Genomic DNA, 20,915 nt, shown 5'->3' with positions numbered 1-20,915 from the left:
GGTTTGGAAAGAGACACCCACGTGGGTAAATAGTATTTTGAGTTCTAGGAAGAGAATCTTTGTGATTAATGTGACACAGCCTCCTCTGGGTACCTGGGGCAGTAAAAAAAAAAAAAAATTACTGGGCAACACCACCACCTATTTTAGGGTATAAAATAAAAAAGCAATAATTTACTAGTTTAAGTATTAAATGTATTAATGTATTTTAGAACGATGATTCATTGTGCTCTGCCAGGCACCCTTTCTGAGAACAGGAAGGAACAGGCTAAATGCACCATCCGTCAAGGTGCACCAGCCAAAATTTTTGCGTTTAAAGCTGAAGGAATCCTTATGGGTTTGATTTTACATTTCAAAATTTGCACTGTAAAATCAGTAAAACGGGAGGATGATTGTTTTCTTTACATTGTCATTTAATGTGCTGGTATAACAATTTACCTTGTGTCTGGATCACACAAAAAGAAATCAATCCTGTTTTTGTGTGTGAATCAAGAAAAGAATGTGTAATAAAAAATAAGGGGAAAGACCTTCACCACATCAAATGTTCTAAAAAAAGAGCCAAAAACACATATAAAGGCACCAAAAAATTGCTGTATGCCCCTATCAAAACGTGAATAAAAAGCAAATTAACAACTCTAAAAAATATGATAAGCACTTACTGATCAATTAAAACAAAACAGCTGTAACATAAAAAAATTAAACCACGCACTTATCAAATGGCAATTAATAACAGCATAATGGGGTAGAATTTACTAATCCCAATAAAAATCAGCAGTCCTGTTGCACCTTAAGCTACATCCACACTGCAGTGTTATTTCTTTTGAGTTCGCCTGTTATTTTGTAATATAATGGACTCGCTATTCTGATATCCTTGTAAACCTCATTCCGCAAGGGGTAAGGGACGTTTTGGAAGAGTGGTTTATTTTGAAATAAGTGCTCTGTAGACAGCACCAAATTTCAAAATAAGCTACTTTGAAATTAATTTGAAATAAGCTACACAAATTGCGTAGTTTATTTCAAATTAAGAATGCAGTGTAGATGTATGGAGACTTTTATATATATATATATATATATATATATATATATATATATATATATATATATATATATATATAAATGATAAACTTAAAAAACAACAAAAAATCCGGTAGCACTTTAAAGACTAACAAAACATGTAGACTAACAAAGACTAACAAAACCCCACTTGGGTTTTAGCCTCTGTCGACAAAGAGCGTCTAGACTACATCCGGTTCTGTTGACAAAGCAAAGCGCTTTGTCGACATGAGAGTATAGATGCAAAGGACAGTGTAGATGCAATAACGCTTTCTGTCGACAGAACTCTGACAACAAAAGACGTTATTCCTTGTAGAATGAGGTTTACCGCTGTCGACAAAACTGCCGAGTTCTGTTGACGTTATGTCGATAGAACTCCGTGGTAGTGTAGATGCAGGTATAGTTTTGTCTACAAAAGTCCACTTTTGTCAACAAAACCCTGTAGTCTAGACACAAGGTGCCACAGGACAACTCATTGTTTTTTTAAAGTTAGAGACTAACATGGCTCTCCCTCTGAGACTTTTAAGACCAATAAAATAACTATTATAAAAAGGGGCTGATTTCCGTAATTTTGGGATCCCATTTTGCAAACCTGGAGTATTGGTCCAAACTCAGTCTACTTGGCCAATAAGTTAATAAAAAGAGCAAACTGGTCATTGTAGCAATTTTGGTAGAATTGGTGTATGTGTGTGTATGTATGAGTGTGTGTCTATGAAAGCATATGCTGGCTGCTTTACTGTTGTATTCTTAATAAAGGCAGGGTATTTCCTTTTCCCCTAAAAAAAAAAAGAATCCGTGTGCTTCTTAGAAGCATAACAGTTTTGGTGGGGAATCAGGGATCCTGTGTTCATAGAAAAGAGAAGTGGAATGTAGAGGATGGGGCTGAATGGAATAACTGGAGATGGTATTTACCCTGGTGACCAGGGTCCATACCCTTTGATAAGAGAAGGAGCAAGGGGATTTTAATAGGGAGGCAAGGCCGTGAGCTGGTTATTGCGAATGTGAAGTCCAGCATTCACTGCCTCCTAGATCCCCTCTGCAAGGAGTGCTCCTGGGGGGTCAATGCGCCACTGTCACACGCAGAATTCATGTGCCACGCAGACATTTTTCCCCAACGGAAACTGCATTTCTGTGTGGGCAGGCGGGTCAGTGGTGACCGTGCCTATGATTGAGCTCCCACCTGGCTCCCTGTAGCATGGCACACACCCCAACACAATGCTAGGGCTTTGGGGACAGCACTGACTTCGAGGGGAGAGCACTTCCTACTGAACCTGTTCCCTGGTCCTAGTATCACACTGGGACATTGGACTCAGCTGGGATTTCAAGGGAAAACTCCCCCTTCTGATGGTCCCGGTCCCTGCTGCACAGTAGCTGGGACATTGGAGTCAACCCTGACGGTATGGGAATAGCGCCCGACCCTACCCCTTCTAGCCTCTTCTGACTTTTGGTTGTTGCCTTTTGAAATCCTGCCCACATCACAACCTTCTAAGCTTGCGAGGGCTGCTTCAGGGCAGATCCGTGTGCTGACAGCATGTGGCTGGGTTGTGAACATTATCGACAGCCCTGGGCACGTTTGCCCCATGACTGCTTCTCATAGCAAGTTGGCGCTTTGCGGTTTTTGCTGGCGCCAGAACTTGGCCACTGTTCACCTACGTTGCGAGCAGAACGCTGAGTGCACACTGCTTAGCCTTGGCAGATCTCAGTGTTTGCACTTTATAACTTGACAGGTAACACCCACATTTATTTGGGAGCATTTCCTCCTCCTCTCACCCCAATTTTTATTCATTTCAACTGTCAGGATATTGTGGGGAAGGGGTCAGGGTCAGACAATGATTTAAGTACCATTGGGATTGAAAAAAGATAAGTTTTTTGAATGCTTGCAGCAGAAATCGATCGCCACCTCTTCTCATATACAAAGCAAAGAAGTTAAAAATTAAACAAGCGTGTCTAGAAGAAGCATTTTCCTTACCTTAACCAGCTGTCGATTTCAGTTATTTTTGATGGCAATACATTTGTCAGGCTATGCGTGTGCGGTGAATTGAATCGTTAGCCTTAGTTGCTAGGGTATTTTAATCCTTCCAAGCCTCATCTCACTGCAAGAGATTTTGCCTAAGTACTTGGGGCCATGTCTACACGAGGAAACTATTTCGAAATTAGGAAATTTGACTTCATAACTCCCGATTTAATGAAACCAAACTAGCATGTCTAAGTGACTGGGAAGCCTCGAAATTAGTCTGAGGTGGGCTCCGTTATTGTGGACACGCTACCTTGGACTTAGGATGCATCTAAACAGCAGGGCGTAATTCAAAATAAACGACGTAAATTGAGCTACGTCAATTGCGTAGCTTATTTCAAAATAGCTTATTTCGAAATCGGGAGCGTTGACACAACACTTATTTTGAAATAGAGCACTCTTCCTCCAACTTCCCTTACTCCTGGTACAATGAGGGTTACAGGAGTCGGAGGAAGAAGTCCTCCAGCTGGCCAGTATTTCAACATTATTTCGGCTGTGTAGACACAGACTGAGGGTATGTCTACACTACCCCGCTAGTTCGAACTAGGAGGGTAATGTAGGCATACCGCACTTGCAAATGAAGCCCGGGATTTGAATTTCCCGGGCTTCATTTGCATAAGCGGGGCGCCGCCATTTTTAAAACCCCGCTCGTTCGAATCCCGTGCAGCACGGCTACACGGGGCACAAACTAGGTAGTTCGAACTAGGCTTCCTAGTTCGAACTACCGTTACTCCTCGTGGAATGAGGAGCATCCTCTCTGTGCTATCATCTAACTCATTGATAAAGATATTGAACAACACCGGTCCCAAAACAGACCCCATGGAGGACCCCACTTGTTATGCCCTTCCAGCATGACTGTGAACTGTCAATAACGACTCTCTGAGAATGGTTATCCAGCCAGTTGTGCACCCACTTTATAGCAGTCCCATCTAAATTGTATTTGCCTAGTTTATTGATAAGAAGGTCATGCGAGACCGTATCAAATGCCTTACTAAAGTCTAGGTATACCACGTCCACCGCTTCTCCCTTATTCACAAGGCTTACTAGCCTATCAAAGAAGGATGTCCGATTGGTTTGACATGATTTGTTCTTTACAAATCCATGCTGGCTGTTATCTGTCACCTTATTATTTCCAGATTAATTCCTTAATTACTTGCTCCATTATCTTGCTTGGCACAGAAGTTAAACTGACTGGTCTGTAGTTTTCTGGGTTGTTCTTATTTCTGTTTTTATAGATGGGCACTAGATTTGCCCTTTTCCAGTCTTCTGGAATCTCTCCTGACTTGCAAAGATGACAGCTAAAGGCTCAGTTACCTCCTCTATCAATTCCTTGAGTATTCTAGGGTGCATTTCATCAGGCCCTGGTGACTTGAAGATGTCTAACTTTTCTAAGTAATTTTTAAGTTTGTTCTTTTATTTTTTTGTAAGTTCTAAACGCATCCCTTTTACACTAGCATTCCCTATGTTAGGCATTCCATCACCATCAAACGTCTTGGTGAAAACTGAAACAAAAAAGTCATTCAGCACCTCTGCCATTTCAAAGTTTCCTGTTATAGTTTCTCCCTCTTCACTGAGCAATGGGCCTACCCTGTCCTTGGTTTTCCTCTTGTTTCTAATACCTTTATAGAATGTCTTCTTGTGTTTTGCCATACTTTCAATCTTTCCTAAGCAATGGAATAGTTTGCTTTTGGGCCATTAATAATGTCCCTTTGAAAAACTTCCATTTCGTGCCTTAGTTTTTCAGATTTTTGTCCCTACGTGCTTGTGCTTTCTTTTGTACTCCTCCCCGTCCAATTTGTCCATGTTTTCGCTTTTTATTGGGTTTCCTTTTTGATTTTCAGGCCAATAATGAGTTGCTGATTGAGCCAAACTGGCCTTCTAGTGTTCTTCCTCTCTCTCCTTTTCATCAGAATAGTCCTTTTTTTCCTTACTAAACCATTATTTTTGAGCATCTCTAAGAGTCTCCACTGTTTTTTGTAACAATTTTATGGATTAAAAGGCAGTTGCTGGCCATAGTGGCTCATTCTGCATTTAGGCCTCTAGCAAGTTTGGCTAAAAAGGAGAACAAACAGGATGAGGGTAAATTAAATTAGCCTCAGGAAACAACTCACCTGATAGATGGTGAGTTGTTTCTAGATGGCGGTTGGTGCTTAGTCCTGTCATGAGGTTAGGGAACTGGAGTTGATGATCTCTCAAGGTCCCTTCCAGTTCTAGTGCGCTATGATTCTATATCTACTTATTCCAGACTCACATAAGACTGGGACTTTTCAGCTTGGAAAAGAGGAGATTAAGGGGGAATATGATGGACTTCTAGAAAATCATGACTTGTGTGGAGAACGTAAATAAGAAGTGGGTTGTGCCCATGAAAGCTCATGATACCGTCTACATTTTTGTTAGTCTCTAAGGCTGTGTCTAGATTGGCCACTTTTTCCGGAAAATCGACCGCTTTTCCGGAAAAACTTGCCAGCTGTCTACACTGGCCGCTTGAATTTCCGGAAAAGCACTGACGATCTCATGTAAGATTGTCAGTGCTTTTCCGGAAATACTATGCTGCTCCCGTTCGGGCAAAAGTCTTTTTCCGAAAGACTTTTGCGCAAAAGGGCCAGTGTAGACAGCACAGTCCAGTGCGAAAATGGCGATCGGGGCTTTTTTGCGGAAAAGCGTGTCTAGATTGGCCATGGACGCTTTTCTGCAAAAAGTGCTTTTGCGGAAAAGCATCCTGCCAATCTAGACTCTCTTTTCCGAAAATGCTTTTAACGGAAAACTTTTCCTTTAAAAGCATTTCTGGAAAATCATGCCAGTCTAGACGTAGCACTAGGGTATGTCTACACTACAGTGCTAATTCGAACTAACTTATTTCGAATTAGTTAATTCGAAATAAGCTAATTTGAAATAATGCATCTAGACCCAAAAACTAATTTGAAAACATATTTCTCTTTGTAATAACTGAAATAGAGAGCTAGGCAGAGGAGGGACGAGTGGTGCTCAGAGACATGTTCAGGATCGCTGTGTCTACACTGGCCACTTATTCCGGAAAATCAGCAGCTTTTCCGGAATAACTTGCCAGCTGTCTACACTGGCCCCTTGAATTTCCGGAAAAGCACTGACGATCTAATGTAAAATTGTCAGTGTTTTTCCGGAAAAACTATGCTGCTCCTATTGGGGCAAAAGTCCTTTTCCGGAAAACTGTTTCGGAAAAGGGCCAATGTAGACAGCACAGTAGTGTTTTCCGCAAAAAATCCCCGATCGCGAAAATGGCGATCGGGGCTTTTTTGCGGAAAAGCACGTCTCCATTGGCACGGACGCTTTTCCGCAAAAAGTGCTTTTCTGGAAAAGCATCCTGCTAATGTAGACGTGCTTTTTCCGGAAATACTTATCACAGAAAACTGTTACGTTTTAAGCATTTCCGGAAAATCATGCCAGTGTAGACGTAGCCGATTAGTTTAATGCCGTTGACTTTATTATTTGAGAAGTGAGATTGATCATTCATGGTTCAACAGGTTATCAAATGTAACTTTTTTGGATCTCACCTGCCATTCGATAATGGCCGGACCCCGCTCTGGGAGCACAACAGTGACAATGGATGTGGACAAACATGGGAGCCAAGGCACCTTGGTGCCTTCTGCCAAAATAAAAAAGCAACAATTATTGAGCTCTGCTGAGCCGGAGCAAACGTGGGCTGCCTGCTCTCAGCCAGCTCTGAGCAACATAGGACACACTCCCATGGCAGCTTAGAGCGAACCAAACTCCTCTTGCTAAGTGAATAGAAGCAGCAGCCCAGAGACCTTCAGGCTATTCCAAGCCCACCCACCCCAAGGGAGAACAAACATGCCCAGAGCCTGCCAATGATCTTGACCCAACCACATGCTGCCGGAGCCAGGATCTTGCCCGGAGTGGCTCTCGCAGCCGGATCCGGCATGGGCAGGATGTCTCCATAAGGCCTTTGGAAAGTCAGCAGATACTTCAGGAGGAGGGGAGGCCTCATTTGACAGCGTGTGCTCATCCTAATACTGCAGTGATGAAGGAAGGGTCGTTGTGGGATGGGTTATCAAACTACTCAAGATAGTTAAGAGCAGACTATCTTGATCTGAGACCAGACTATCTTGGCAGACTGTGAAGAGCTTCAAAAAGATCTCACCAAGCTAAGTGACTGGGCAACAAGATGGCAAATGATATTTAATGTGGATAAATGTAAAATAATGCACATTGGAAGAAATAATCCCAACTATACATACAATATGCTGGGACTAATTTAGCTACAGCTACTCAAGAGAGAGATCTTGGAGTCACTGTGGATAGTTCTCTGAAAACATCCACTCAGGGTGTATCTAAACTACATGGCTCCATCGATGGAGCAATGTAGATTAGGCTGATCGGCAAAGGGAAATGAAGCCGCGATTTAAATAATCGCGGCTTCATTTAAATTTAAATGGCTGCCCCACTCTGCCGATCAGCTGTTTGTCGGCTCAGCGTGCTAGTCTGGACACTCCCGCGCCAACCTGAAAGCCCTTTATCGACCTCCCCGTTATGCCTCGTAGGATGAGGTTCACCGGGGATGTCGATAAAGGGCTTTCATGTTGGCAGGGGAGCGTCCAGACTGCCCCGATCTGCCGACAAACAGCTGATCGGCAGAGCGGGGCAGCCGTTTAAATTTAAATGAAGCCGCGATTATTTAGAGGTTTAGATTGGACATTAGGAAAAAATTCCTAACTGTCAGGGTGGTCAAATATTGGAATAAATTGCCAAGGGAGGTGGTGGAATCTCCCTCTCTGGAGATATTTAAGAACAGGTTAGATAGACATCTGTCAGGGATGGTGTAGACGGAGCTTGATCCTGCCTTGAGGGCGGGGGGCTGGACTCGATGACCTCTCGAGGTCCCTTCCAGTCCTATTATTCTATGATTCTATGATTCATTTCCCTTTGCCGAACAAACAAATCTACATGGCTCCGTCGACAGAGCCATGTAGTTTAGACATACCCTCAGTGTGCAGAGGCAGTCAAAAAAGCAAACAGAATCTTAGGAGTCATTCAAAAAGGGATAGAGAATAAGACAGAAAATACCTTGTTGCTTCTATATAAAACCATGGGGCGCCCATATCTTGAATACTGTGTACAGATGTGGTCGCCTCATCTCAAAAAAGCTATATCGGCACTGGAAAAGATTCAGAAACGGGCAACAAAAACAAAACCCCTGGGCTGCGTCTAGACTGGCATGATTTTCCGCAAATGCTTTTTTCCGTTAAAAGCATTTGCAGAAAAGAGCGTCTAGATTGGCACGGATGCTTTTCCGCAAAAGCTCCGACGATGACGGCACCGTGGTGCTCACAACCAGTGGGCCAATCTGGGGCAAGCCAGTCTAGACACAGCCCTGGTGTTCTGGTGCTCCAGCCTATATCATTCCCCCTTTCCCTATCACAGATAGCTATTATCAATTTCTTGCTGTGATATTGAGCTTAGAAGTACTAGATTTGATTAGGGGTTTGGAACGGGTCCCCTATAAAAAGAGATTTAAAAGAATTGGACTTTTCCTCTTATAAAAGAGGACACTAAGGGGGGGGGGGGATATGATAGAGGTCTATAAAATCATGAGTGGTGTGGAAAAAGTGAATAAGGAAACGTTATTTAATTATTCCCACAAGAGAAGAACTAGGGGTCACCAAATGAAATGAATAGGCATCAGCTTATAACAACCAAAGGGAAGTTTTTTTTTCCACGCAGCGCACTGTCAACCTGTGGAACTCCTTGCCAGAGGATTCAGTGAAGGCTGGAACTTCTACAGGGTTAAAAAAAGAGCTACATAGATTCATGGAGGTTAGGTCCATCAGTGGCTATTAGCCAGGATGGGTAAGAATGGTGTCCCTAGCCTCTGTTTCTCTTGAAGTGGGAGATAGGGAGGGTTACTTGTTGCGATCCCTCCCTCTGGGGCATCTGGTGCTGGCCACTGTTGGCAGACAGGATACTGGGCTAGAAGGACCTTTGGTCTGACCCAGTGTGGCTGTTCTTATGTTCTTATGGGAGGCTCTGTAGGGGGCGCACTTCCCCAGCGCCAATGCCCCTGTAGGGGGCGCTCTTCCTTGACACCAATGCCCCCGTGCAGTGCTAGCGGGCAGCGTGTTGCAGGGAATAGGCTGGAAGTAGATTAGTGAGGGGCTCTCTCCTCAGTGTGTGCTGACCCCTACGCCCCAGCCCGAAGCGACTGCCTCTCAGAGCAGGGCAGCCTTCCCTGTAAGCGGGGCACTTGGGCAGCCACTCGGGAGAGAGTCCGATGCCACCCCACGGATTAGCAGAGCGCCCCCAGTGAGGTGGTTTGTTTCCGCTGGTGGTGCACATTTGCACATGCCTCGGTGCATGCAGAAATTTATTCCGCACAAGGATGGAAAAAATCCGCACCTGGATGGAAAAGTTTAGAACAGGGGTGGGGGACCTTTTTGGGGGCTGGAGGGTGCCACTGACCCACAGAAAAATTAGTAGGGGGCCATACACAAGTGAGAAGAGAGGGAAAAAAACACAAAAAACTGATGCGGCCCCCAACTGCAGAGAAAGACACGCTCCACATTCCCCAGCCCAGTAGATTTTTGTGTGCTTTAGCCTTGTAGTGGGGTGACCGGGGGGGGGGGGGGGGGGGGAAGCATCAATCCAGGCTTCCCAATTCCGGGAGAAGCCCTGAGCCTCGGGGCTGGATCCAGGCAACTTGGGGGTCATATCCAGCCCCCGGGCCTGGTTTTGAGGGAACACTGGAGCTGGGCTAATGGAGCGGTCAGGTGCAGTTGTTATTGGCTGCCCCACCCTAGAGGTGGGTGCAGGTCAGTGGCCACATCCCTTCTCTCCTCAGGCAAACTGGGAGTCTGTTCCCAAAGCCCTGGGCTCCTCCCCAGGCCCACCCAGCTCCCCCCCCCCGCCCCCCCCCGCCTGTTTGCCTAATGAGGTGACAGATTTGAAGATAAGTATGCTCTGGTGGCAGCTTCCTGGCTGCATTCTCAGCATCCCCTCGGGTCCGTCCAGCAGCTCCTGTGTCCCGGGGTGTCTGGGCTGAAAGGCCCCAGTGGCTCTGAGAAAGGGACAGAGAGGTGGAGGCCGTGACAGAACACCAGGAATTGGGGCCACTCCAGGTAATTACCTTCACAGACCCTGTTCTGAGGGCTGGGCAGAGAACCCAGCAGTACTGGCTTCCAGCGCCGCCGGCTCCAACCCCCGGGGCCCCTCCCAGAGCTGGGGGTACAACCTGCGAGTCCTGGTCCCCAGCTCCCTCCGCTCTGACCCCCTGGATCCCTGTCCTGTCCCAGAGCCAGGGACGGCAGGGAAGGGGCATTTGACGCCAGCCCTGTGGCCCCGCTGTGATTCCCCTAGACGGGCTGGAGTGACGACACTCTACTTCCCACCCAGACCCCCCCACCCCCAGCCCGCTCCTTTACCCCCCACTGCACTCCTGCCCCCTCTCTCCTGCCCTCATCCTCTGCCCACTCCTGCACCCTCCCACCCTCCCTCCCAGACCCCCCAACACCCAGCTCACTCCTACACCCTCTTCCTGCACAGACTCCCACCCCAAGCCCTTTCCTTTACACCTCCCACTCCACTCCTGCTCCCCACCTCCTGCCCCTCACCCCCAGCCTGTTCCTGCATCTTCCCACCTTCCCTCCCAGAGCCCCCTGACCCCAGCCCACTCCTGCACCCTCCCTCCCTTCCCCCAGACCTCCTGCCCGCTCCTTTTCCCCTCCCACTCCACTCCTGCTCCCTACCTTCTGCCCCTCACCCCCAGCCTGTTCCTGCATCTTCCCACCTTCCCTCCCAGACCCCCCAGACCCCAGCCCACTCCTGCACCCTCCCTCCCTTCCCCCAGACCCTGTGCCTGCTCCTTTTCCCCTCCCACTCCACTCCTGCTCCCTACCTTCTGCCCCTCACCCCCAGCCTGTTCCTGCATCTTCCCACCTTCCCTCCCAGACCCCCCAGACCCCAGCCCACTCCTGCACCCTCCCTCCCTTCCCCCAGACCCCGTGCCTGCTCCTTTTCCCCTCCCACTCCACTCCTGCTCCCTACCTCCTGCCCCTCACCCCCAGCCTGTTCCTGCATCTTCCCACCTTCCCTCCCAGACCCCCCTGACCCCAGCCTACTCCTGCACCCTCCCTCCCTTCCCCCAGACCCCGTGCCTGCTCCTTTTCCCCTCCCACTCCACTCCTGCTCCCCACCTCCTGCCCCTCACCCCCAGCCTGTTCCTGCATCTTTCCACCTTCCCTCCCAGACCCCCCAGACCCCAGCCCACTCCTGCACCCTCCCTCCCTTCCCCCAGACCCTGTGCCTGCTCCTTTTCCCCTCCCACTCCACTCCTGCTCCCCACCTCCTGCCCCTCACCCCCAGCCTGTTCCTGCATCTTCCCACCTTCCCTCCCAGACCCCCCAGACCCCAGCCCACTCCTGCACCCTCCCTCCCTTCCCCCAGACCCTGTGCCTGCTCCTTTTCCCCTCCCACTCCACTCCTGCTCCCCACCTCCTGCCCCTCACCCCCAGCCTGTTCCTGCATCTTCCCACCTTCCCTCCCAGACCCCCCTGACCCCAGCCCACTCCTGCACCCTCCCTCCCTTCCCCCAGACCCTGTGCCTGCTCCTTTTCCCCTCCCACTCCACTCCTGCTCCCTACCTCCTGCCCCTCACCCCCAGCCTGTTCCTGCATCTTCCCACCTTCCCTCCCAGACCCCCCAGACCCCAGCCCACTCTTGCACCCTCCCTCCCTTCCCCCAGACCCCCTGCCCGCTCCTTTTCCCCTCCCACTCCACTCCTGCTCCCTACCTCCTGCCCCTCACCCCCAGCCTGTTCCTGCATCTTCCCACCTTCCCTCCCAGACCCCCCAGACCCCAGCCCACTCCTGCACCCTCCCTCCCTTCCCCCAGACCCCGTGCCTGCTCCTTTTCCCCTCCCACTCCACTCCTGCTCCCTACCTCCTGCCCCTCACCCCCAGCCTGTTCCTGCATCTTCCCACCTTCCCTCCCAGACCCCAGCCCACTCCTGCACCCTACCTTCCTTCCCCCAGACCCGCTGCCCACTCCTTTTCCCCTCCCACTCCACTCCTGCACCCTCCTTCCTGCCCAGACCCAACACCCCAATCCTGCTTCCTGGCAGCCCCTCCCACATGCAGAACCCCTAATTTTTGGCCCCATCCCAGAGCCGGCCCAAAAAGTCTACTGGCCTGGGGCCCCTGGGCTCCAGTGTGGGAGGAAAACATGGGGAGCGTTTTTGTGCTTCTAGTTGGGGGCCAGGTCACTGAAGCGCACTGAGCCCTGGCTCGCAGGGGAAATGGGGTCGAGTGCAGGGATGGGGAACCTCTGAGGTGCTGGCCACACGTGGCTTGGCCGCGTTTGCCCCCGACGGGCTGCCCGAGGGATTCGTTTGCCTGAGCGTCTGCAGGCACGGAGCCCCGCAGCTCCCATTGGCAGCAGTTTCCTGTTCCCGGCCAATGGGAGCTGCGGGAAGCTGCAGTCTGGGCCGCGCTGCTTCTCTCAGCTCCCATTGGCTGGGAACGGTGAAGCACAGCCAATGGGAGCTGCTTGTGGCCAAGCCTGTGGGCACTCAGGTACACAAGCCGTCTGGGAGCCCGCCAGCAGCTAACACGGATGAATCGGCCCACAGGTTGGAGGTGCCTGACTCCCGGTCTAGTGGTTAGAGCAAAGGGCAGGAAGGTGGGATTCTTGAGCTTTATCCCCAACTCTGGGAGGGGAGTGGGGTCCAGTGGTTAACGCAAGGAGTAGGGAGGCACTCCTCCTGGGTTTTATCCCCAGCTCTGGGAGGAGAGTGGGGTCTAGTGGTTAACGCAAGGAGTAGGGAGGCACTCCTCCTGGGTTTTATCCCCAGCTCTGGGAAGAGAGTGGGGTCTAGTGGTTAGAGCAAGGGGCAGGAAGGCACTCCTCCGGGGTTTTATCCCCAGCTCTGGGAGGAGAGTGGGGTCTAGTGGTTAATGCAAGGAGCAGGGAGGCCGGATTCCTGAGCTTAATCCCCAGCTCTGGGAGGGGAATGGGGTGTAGTGGTTGGAGCAGGGAGGCAGGCCTCCTGGGTTTTATCCCCAGCTCTGGAGGGAGAGTGGAGTCTAGTGGTTAGAGCAAGGGAGGCTGTCATAGGGCTGGGGTTGAGCGCATGGGCGAGTGACTGATGAGATGGCTGTATTTTCTAAAGGCGCTCAGTCCACTATGGGGCGCTCCCTCCTGCTTCTGTGTTTCGATGGCGGGGAACCAGCACCCCCTAGAGGAGAAAGACCCCCAAATCACATTCCCTATAACTTATTCTGGGGTGGGGTGGGGGGTTTCCCTTCCAGCCGCCGCGATGCCGGGACTCCTCTCCGTGCTCCCCTGCCTGCTCCTCCTCTCCCTGCCAGGCCCCAGCACCGGCTCCGATGATGACGGCATCGTGGTGCTCACAACCAGCGGCCCCATCCGGGGCAAGCACCTCCCGGCCGGCTCCGGCACGGTCACGGCCTTCCTGGGGGTCCCCTACGCCCAGCCCCCCGTGGGGGCCTTGCGCTTCCAGAAGCCGCTTCCCCACCAGCCCTGGAGCCACGTCCTGGAGGCCACCGGCTTCGGCCACGCCTGCCCCCAGCCTCCGCTTACTAGTTACCCCGACGCCTACATGTGGAACTCCAATATTCCACAGTCCGAGGACTGTCTCTTCCTCAACGTCTGGGTGCCCCACCCCCGGCCCCGTAAGCCGGTCCCCGTCCTCGTCTGGATCCACGGCGTGGTTTTCTTCTTTGGCGCTGCCTCCCTCGACGTCTACGATGGCCGCTTCCTCGCCGCCGCCGAGAACGTGATCGTGGCCTCCATGAACTACCGGCTGGGGGCGCTCGGCTTCCTGGCCCTTCCCCCCGCCGCCCCGGGCAACGCCGGCCTGTGGGACCAGCGCCTGGCGCTGCGCTGGCTGCGGGACAACATGGCCGCCTTCGGGGGGGACCCGGCTCGGGTGATGCTCTTCGGCCAGTGTGCCGGGGGTTCCTCAGTCGGCTTCCACCTCCTCTCTCCCGGAAGCCGGGCCCTCTTCACCCGCGCCGCGCTGCAGAGCGGGGCCCCGACAGCCCTGTGGGTTTGGAGTTCACTCGAGGAGGCCCAAGAGAGAAGCCGGCGGCTCGGCCAGCTGCTGGGCTGCACCGAAAGCAACGACACCGCCCTGGTGAGCTGCCTGCAGGCGAAGGATCCTGGAGAGTTCCCCAAACACGAGCTCTCCGTCTTGTACTACCGGGATCTACTGGTGTTCCCTTTTTTGCCCACCGTAGATGGGGATTTTCTCCCTGATACACCACCCAGACTCCTGCAGGCCCAGCACGGCCAAGCTATCCCTATCTTGACCGGCATAAATGCCAACGAAGGCTCCTACATTCTCCTCTACGCTCTCCCCAGCCTCGGCGTGGAGAACACCAGCGCCATTGGCTGGGAGCATCTGCTGCAGGCGGTGAGGCTGATAGTGCCCAGAGCCCCAGAAGAAACTATCCGGGCCGTGGCCCAGCGGTACATCCAGGAAGTGGAGGGGCAGGGTAAGGCACAGTACCGATGGGCCATGGATCAAATGTTTGGTGACTACTTCATTGTGTGCCCGGTGGCTGAGATGGCTGGGCGGGAGGCGGTGGCTGGCAATCCCGTGTACGCCTACCACTTCGCCCACCGCACCAGCGGCTTGTCCACACCGGAGTGGACAGGTGTGCCACACGACTCTGAGCTACCCTATGTGTTTGGGACCCAGGCGGCTGTGGCAGGAGCCAAACGCATGTACACGGAAGCCGAGGTGGGGCTAAGTCGAAGGATGATGCGGTACTGGGCAGAGTTTGCCAGGAGTGGGTAAGGAAATTCCCCAGCATCCTCTTGTTCCCCCTCAGCCAGACCATGAGAACTGCTGTGACCTTTTGGACAGGTGTCCACAACTTCCAGGAAGCCCCATTTCAAAGCAGATGACTTTGGAAAGTAGATGATCTGTTAGGTTGAAGCCCCTGACCTAGAGCTGAACTCAGGGCACCTGCCTTGGTGCACTTACAAATTATTCCACACATAGATGGGAAAGATTAGAGGGAACATTTTGGTCCGAACCATCTCACTGATTCTCAGATTTGGAAAGTGGAGGCAGTTGTAAAAATCAAAAATATTAATATCCAATACTAGGGGGAAAAGTGGAAGCTGATAGTCATGAATATAAAGCATATATAAGGAACTGTAGCAAATTGATAAGGGAAGCAAAGAGACACATAGGGTACGTCTAGACTACAGGCTTTTGTTGACAGAAGTTTTGTCGACAGATACTGTCGACAAAGTTTCTGTCGACAAAGAGCGTCTAGACTACATTCAGTTCTGTCGACAAAGCAAGCTGCTTTGTCGACATGGCAGTGTAGACACAAAGGACAGTTTAGATGCAATAATGCCTTCTGTCGACAGAACTCTGTCGACAAAAGGCATTATTCCTTGTAAAATGAGGTTTATCAGCGTCAACAAAACTGCTGAGTTCTGCTGATGTTATGTCGATAGAACTCAGCGGTAGTGTAGACGCAGGTTTAGTTTTGTCAACAAAAGTCCACTTTTGTCGACAAAACCCTGTAGTCTAGACACAACCATAGAGACCACATGGTCAGCAGAGTTAAGAACAATGAAGAGTTCTTTGAATATACCTGGAAAAAAAAAAAAATCTGACTATGAGGCAGGCCTGTTACTAATTGGAAATGGCAGAATTATCTATAACAATGCAGAAAAGGCAGACATGTTCAGTAAATATTTCTGTTTGGGGGAGAAAAACTCAGATGGTATTGGTTCACTGCAAGGAGATGACAACTCTCTTTCTATTCCTTTAGTATCTCTGGAGGCTGTTAAATGGATGCTTCTAAAGTTAAAGGTTTCTAAATCAACGGGCCCCGATAACTTAATAAGAACTGGCTGATGAGCTTGCTGGTCTACCAACCTTGATTTTCATTACATCTTGGACCACGTGGAGAATTTGTGAAGAATGCATAATAACAAAATTGAGGCTAATTTATGAAAAGGGAAATTGGGATGAACCAGGCAATGTTAGGGCTGTAGGAAAATGGCAGTCTACTCAGGGCAGCTTGTGGCTTCAATCTCATGGAGAATAGTGGAAGATGGTGACCATTTTTTCTTAGGGCAGCATGTGATGTTGTCCTACTTAAAGGCAAGTGAGAGAGGCCATCTTAAGTGAGGGCAAATAGTGGTTTCAGACTCCCTTCCAGTTTAGATCTTCCTATGAAACCTTAAATGCAGTGGCCGTCCCTTTCTCCCCCTTCCTCCCGCCCACCATATTGTTCAGCTCCCCACACTGCCCCTTCCTTCCTATAAGGATGCCCATGTTCCCTGAGGGAAGCCTGTCTTCAATCCCATTCTAAACAATAGGAGACCGTGGCCATCTTTCTTAAGGGCAGTGTCTCTTTGGAAAGAGCTGTAGGCCAGTGGCGGCCATCCATGAGAAATAGTGGCCATCTTTATTAAGGGCAACCCGTAGCTCTCCCTTCCCTCTCCCCCCGCCCCATATAAGGAGAACAAGTGGAAGCAGCCATCTTCACTGAGGGCAGCCTCTGGCTTCACTCTCATTGGGAGCAATAGGGGATGGCAGCCATTTTGGAAAAGGACCCAACTTTGCAAGTTGGCTCCAGACTCTGGCTGGAGCAGGTCCCTGTCCCTACCCAGCCCAGGTACTAACCTCTGTGTACTCTGTTGAATTACTCCCTAGGACCCCCACAGGCAAGGGGGGCACAGGAGAGCCATGGCCCCGCTATGACCCCCTGAAACAGAACTTCTTCCGCATCCGACTCGAGTCATCCCAGGTGGTGGAGATGGAGCTCACCCGACACTGCAGCTTCTTGGCACCACTGCGTGCAGAGAAGTTGAGCCTGCCAGGTGAGACAGCAGCCCGGGAGGGCAAAGAAGGCCCTACCTCTGAGCCAGCCAATCTCCCCGCCCGGGGGTTGGACTGGAACTGGCGCCCCATCGAGGAGACGGACCGGATCATATTCCCATTTCCATGGAATCTTCCTGTAACCCTTCTGCCGGGTAGGCCTGGCAGTAACTAGAGCTGGGTTCCATATCTTGGGGTCCATCTCACACAGCACCGGCTCGAGCCCCCACCCGGTAATCTGGGAAATTCACACACCCCTGGGTGCCTCTGAGAGGCAATGCTTCCCCCCTCGCAAGCACTGAGTCTGAGTGTGAGAAAGAAACATTTAATGAAACAGAGAGAGAAGTCATACGGCATTAACTTGGGGAAAACACCACAAACAGAGTTCATAACCCAAACATGAGCTAAGCCCTCCCTCTCCCAGCCAAGAATCACCTGAAGTCCAAAGAGTCTGACACCCCAAAAGCCTCTGTCCCTGGTCCGTGCCACCCAGAGTCCCAAAGTTCACCCGCAGGGTTTCACCAGTGGGTAGAAATGGGGGTGGATAGATAGAGGGCACATTACGACACTCCGCCACGCTCCAACTGTCTCGTCCCATGCCACCGGACGCTCCGCTGGTTGCCTGCCGCCGCTCTTCGCCTGCTGCCACCGCTGATCGCCGCACCTCACCTGCCACCGCTCCATGCCACGCCATTGGTCACCGCTCTTCGCCTACCGCCGCTCCACGCCACGCCGCTGGTCACCGCTGCTCGCCTACTGCCACTCCACGCCACGCCATTGGTCACCGCTCCTCGCCTACCACCGCTCCACGCCACGCCGCTGGTCACCGCTGCTCGCCTACTGCCACTCCACGCCACGCCATTGGTCACCGCTCCTCGCCTACCGCCGCTCCACGCCACGCCGCTGGTCACCGCTCCTCGCCTACCGCTGCTCCACGCCACGCCGCTGGTCACCGCTCTTCGCCTACCGCCGCTCCACGCCACGCCGCTGGTCGCCGCACCTCACCTGCCACCGCTCCACGCCACACCGCTGGTCGCCACTCCTCGCCTGCCGCTGCTCCTACTGGCCACATTACGCCACCAGCCAGTGATTCCCACCAGCCACTCTGCTGGTCGCCGCTGCTTCACTGTGCTGCAACGGGTCTGGCTCTCAGCCAAACCAGTGATTTCAGCTCTCAGTGATTTCAACACTTTAGCCACCAGCTGGATTGGCAAAGGAATCCAGCTTCCACTGGGCTAGCAAAAGAGCAGACTTCTCAGGGGCTGTGTCTAGACTGGCAAGTTTTTCAGCAAAAGCGGCTGTAAGATTGTCAGTGTTCTTCCGCAAATACTATGCTGCTCCCGTTCGGGAAAAAGCCCTCTTGCACAAACGTTTTTGTGCAAGGGAGTCAGTGTAGACCGCTGAAAAGTGTTTTGCACAAAAAAGCCCCGATGGTGAAAATGGCGATGGTGAAAATGGTGAAAAGCAAAAAAGTGCTTTTGCACAAAAGCGTCCGTGCCAAGCTAGACGCACTTTTTCACAAGAATCAGGAATAAGGGACCTTTCGGAAAAGGCATTATTTTCCAAAAGATCCCCGTCTAGACTGGCGCTTTTTTCCGGCAAAGGCCCGAGCCGGAAAAAAGCGGCAGCCATGTTTATACAAATGAAGCGGGGGAGATTTAAATCCCCGCTTCATTTGCAATAACGATGTGTCTAATCTGCATCCCTTTTCCGCAAAAGGGGTGCAGTGTAGACACAGCCAAAAATTTTCCCTTAAAAGCATTTTCGGAAAAGAGCGTCTAGATTGGCAGGGACGCTTTTCCACAAAAACACTTTTGCGGAAAAGCGGCCGTGGCCAATCTAGAAGCGCTTTTGCGCAAAAAAGCCCCAATCACCATTTTCACAATCGGGGCTTTTTTGTACAAAACAAATCTCAGCTGTCTACACTGGCCCTTTTGCGCAAAAGTTTTGCGCAAAAGGGACTTTTGCCCGAATGGGAGCAGCATAGTATTTCTGCAAAAAGCACTGATTACTTACAGTAGGAAGTCAGTGCTTTTGCGGAAATTCAAGCGGCCAGTGTAGACAGCTGGCAAGTTTTTCCAGAAAAGCTACTGATTTTCTGGAAAAACTGGCCAGTCTAGATGCAGCCTTGGGCTAAGTTTTTCCGTTAAAAGTATTTCCGCAAAAGAGCATCTAGATTGGCACGGATGCTTTTGCGCAAAAAATTAAGGTGTCTGTTTACACTGGCCCTCTTGCGCAAGTATTCTTGCACAAGAGGGCTTATCTCTGAGCAGGAGTGTCAAAGTATTTGTGCAAGAAGCACTGATTTTGTACATTACAAAGTCAGTGTTCTTGTGCAAATTCAAGCGGCCAGTGTAGACAGCTGGCAAGTTTTTGTGCAAAAGCCAGTCTAGATGCACCCTTGTCGCGGGCACACCCACCCCTCCTTTTAGCTGGCTGATAGCAAGCAGCAGTTCAGCCCCTGCTTATATTCCTAGAGACGCCCCATTCTCCTGCCTGTGGGTGACCTTGTGTCCCCTGGGAGTACCAGTCCAGAACCCATCTGCAGCGGGGCAGAAACGGGTTTTGTCCCATCGTCACTGGCTCGGCCCCTCTGCATAGGACAAGGACACCCGCGTTTCCTGCACCAGCCTAACCCCACGTGCCCCCATTCCACTGGAGAAGGCTACAGCGCAGGGGAGGGAGGGATTCCCATCGGGGTGGATGGGGGGGGGTTATGCATCCTAGGAGAGTGAGGGGTGGTGGTGAAGGCACACGGCCTATAAGGGCCCTGAAAAAAAAAAAGAAAGCCATGAGAAAAAGAAATGTAGCTGGCTCTGGGGAGGGGCACAGCCACTGTGTAACAGAGTAGCACAGGGGCTGAAGGAGAAGCCTAGCTCCTGGAAATCTTTGTGTGCCATGGGGGAGGCAAGATGGCGCCTCTTATAGGAGCTAGAACTGAACCTTGCACCTTGGACACCAGGGTTCACAGATGCCGATAGACACTGGAACTCCAACAGCACAGCGCCCCCTGCTGTTAGAATACAGCATTGCCTCGGGGGTGAACCCCCTGCTATTTTCTGCAGCACAGCGCCCCCTAGTGGACAGGGACTAGCACTGATTGTAAGGGATGAGCACCCCATACGGTGCCCATGTGACACCTGGCTTCCCCTGCAGGTCTCCCCGCGCGCCAGCAACCCGAGCAAACCCTGCCTGGTCTGAGGTCACCCCCACCGCTGTTAACCCCGCTCGCTGTGTGTCCCGCAGGTGCAGCCTCCGGACTTGCCCGCCCCAAGGACCTGTGACTGAAGAATGGAGCAATCCCAGTCCCTGGATGGTAGGAACCCACCCTCCGAGAAAAGCTTCCAGTTCCTGTTAGCGCCGGCAGAGTCCTTAACGAGGATCCTGCTAATTAACCTGCTGGGAATCCATGGACTGACCCACCCTCTGCGATTCCTCTGTCCTCTCCCCTCCTGCATTAAAGTATATTCTGACCAGAAACAGAGGCCTGGTGTGTGAGGTTGATTGGGGGCAGTGTATGTGTGTGTGTGTGTGTGTGTGTTGGGGGCTGGGAGTTCAGTACTGAGATAATGAGGGACCCAGGTGACTTGGGGGGAGGGGATAAATGGTCCTCTGGGATTTGAAGAGGCAAATGACAAAGCCCAGAGATGACCCTGTACATCCAGAGCGAGATCTGGAACCCAGGAGGCCAGGCTCTTAGCCCTCTGCCCCCCCAACCCTCTAAGCTGACCAACTAGACCCCGGTCACCTCCAGGAGCTGATGTATAACCCTGGCATCTTTATTCCAGAACACATTGCTCTAACCCAGCAGTCACCAACCAGTCGATCGGGATCTACCGATAGATCGTGGAGCCACTGACAGGTGATCCTGACTGGTTTGTTTGGGAGGCTGTCAACTGCTGGCACTTCATCTGCCCCTTATACATTAGAATATCAGTTTATTTGTGCACGAACACGCAGCCAGTGTAGACAGGCAGCAAGTTTTTACGCAAA

At 51.3% G+C, this 20,915-nt stretch overlaps 1 protein-coding gene across 1 annotated transcript; it reads left to right on the top strand.

Annotated features, from left to right (window-relative positions):
* The first annotated feature begins 10,019 nt into the window (after nt 1-10,019).
* LOC112544741 (acetylcholinesterase-like) lies at nt 10,020-20,303 on the top strand. Its single transcript, XM_075913980.1, has 4 exons — nt 10,020-10,173; nt 13,360-14,869; nt 16,758-16,924; nt 20,169-20,303. The coding sequence occupies exons 2-4, from the start codon at nt 13,368-13,370 to the stop codon at nt 20,204-20,206; spliced, it is 1,707 nt and encodes a 568-aa protein (XP_075770095.1). The 5' UTR covers nt 10,020-10,173; nt 13,360-13,367; the 3' UTR covers nt 20,207-20,303.
* The last annotated feature ends 612 nt before the right edge of the window (nt 20,304-20,915 follow it).

This window comes from Pelodiscus sinensis, chromosome 32 (genome assembly GCF_049634645.1).
Source record: "Pelodiscus sinensis isolate JC-2024 chromosome 32, ASM4963464v1, whole genome shotgun sequence".
In the NCBI taxonomy this organism is placed as follows: domain Eukaryota; kingdom Metazoa; phylum Chordata; order Testudines; family Trionychidae; genus Pelodiscus; species Pelodiscus sinensis.
The sequence above is the reverse complement of the archived record's forward strand: the minus strand, read 5'-3'. Positions and strand labels throughout refer to the sequence as shown.

Coding starts and splice junctions, on each gene's coding strand:
- LOC112544741 (XM_075913980.1), top strand. CDS start 13,368: ATGCCGGGACTCCTCTCCGTGCTCCCCTGCCTGCTCCTCCTCTCCCTG. Junction 14,870..16,757: donor GCAGAGTTTGCCAGGAGTGG/GTAAGGAAATTC, acceptor ATTACTCCCTAG/GACCCCCACAGGCAAGGGGG. Junction 16,925..20,168: donor AGAGAAGTTGAGCCTGCCAG/GTGAGACAGCAG, acceptor TGTGTCCCGCAG/GTGCAGCCTCCGGACTTGCC.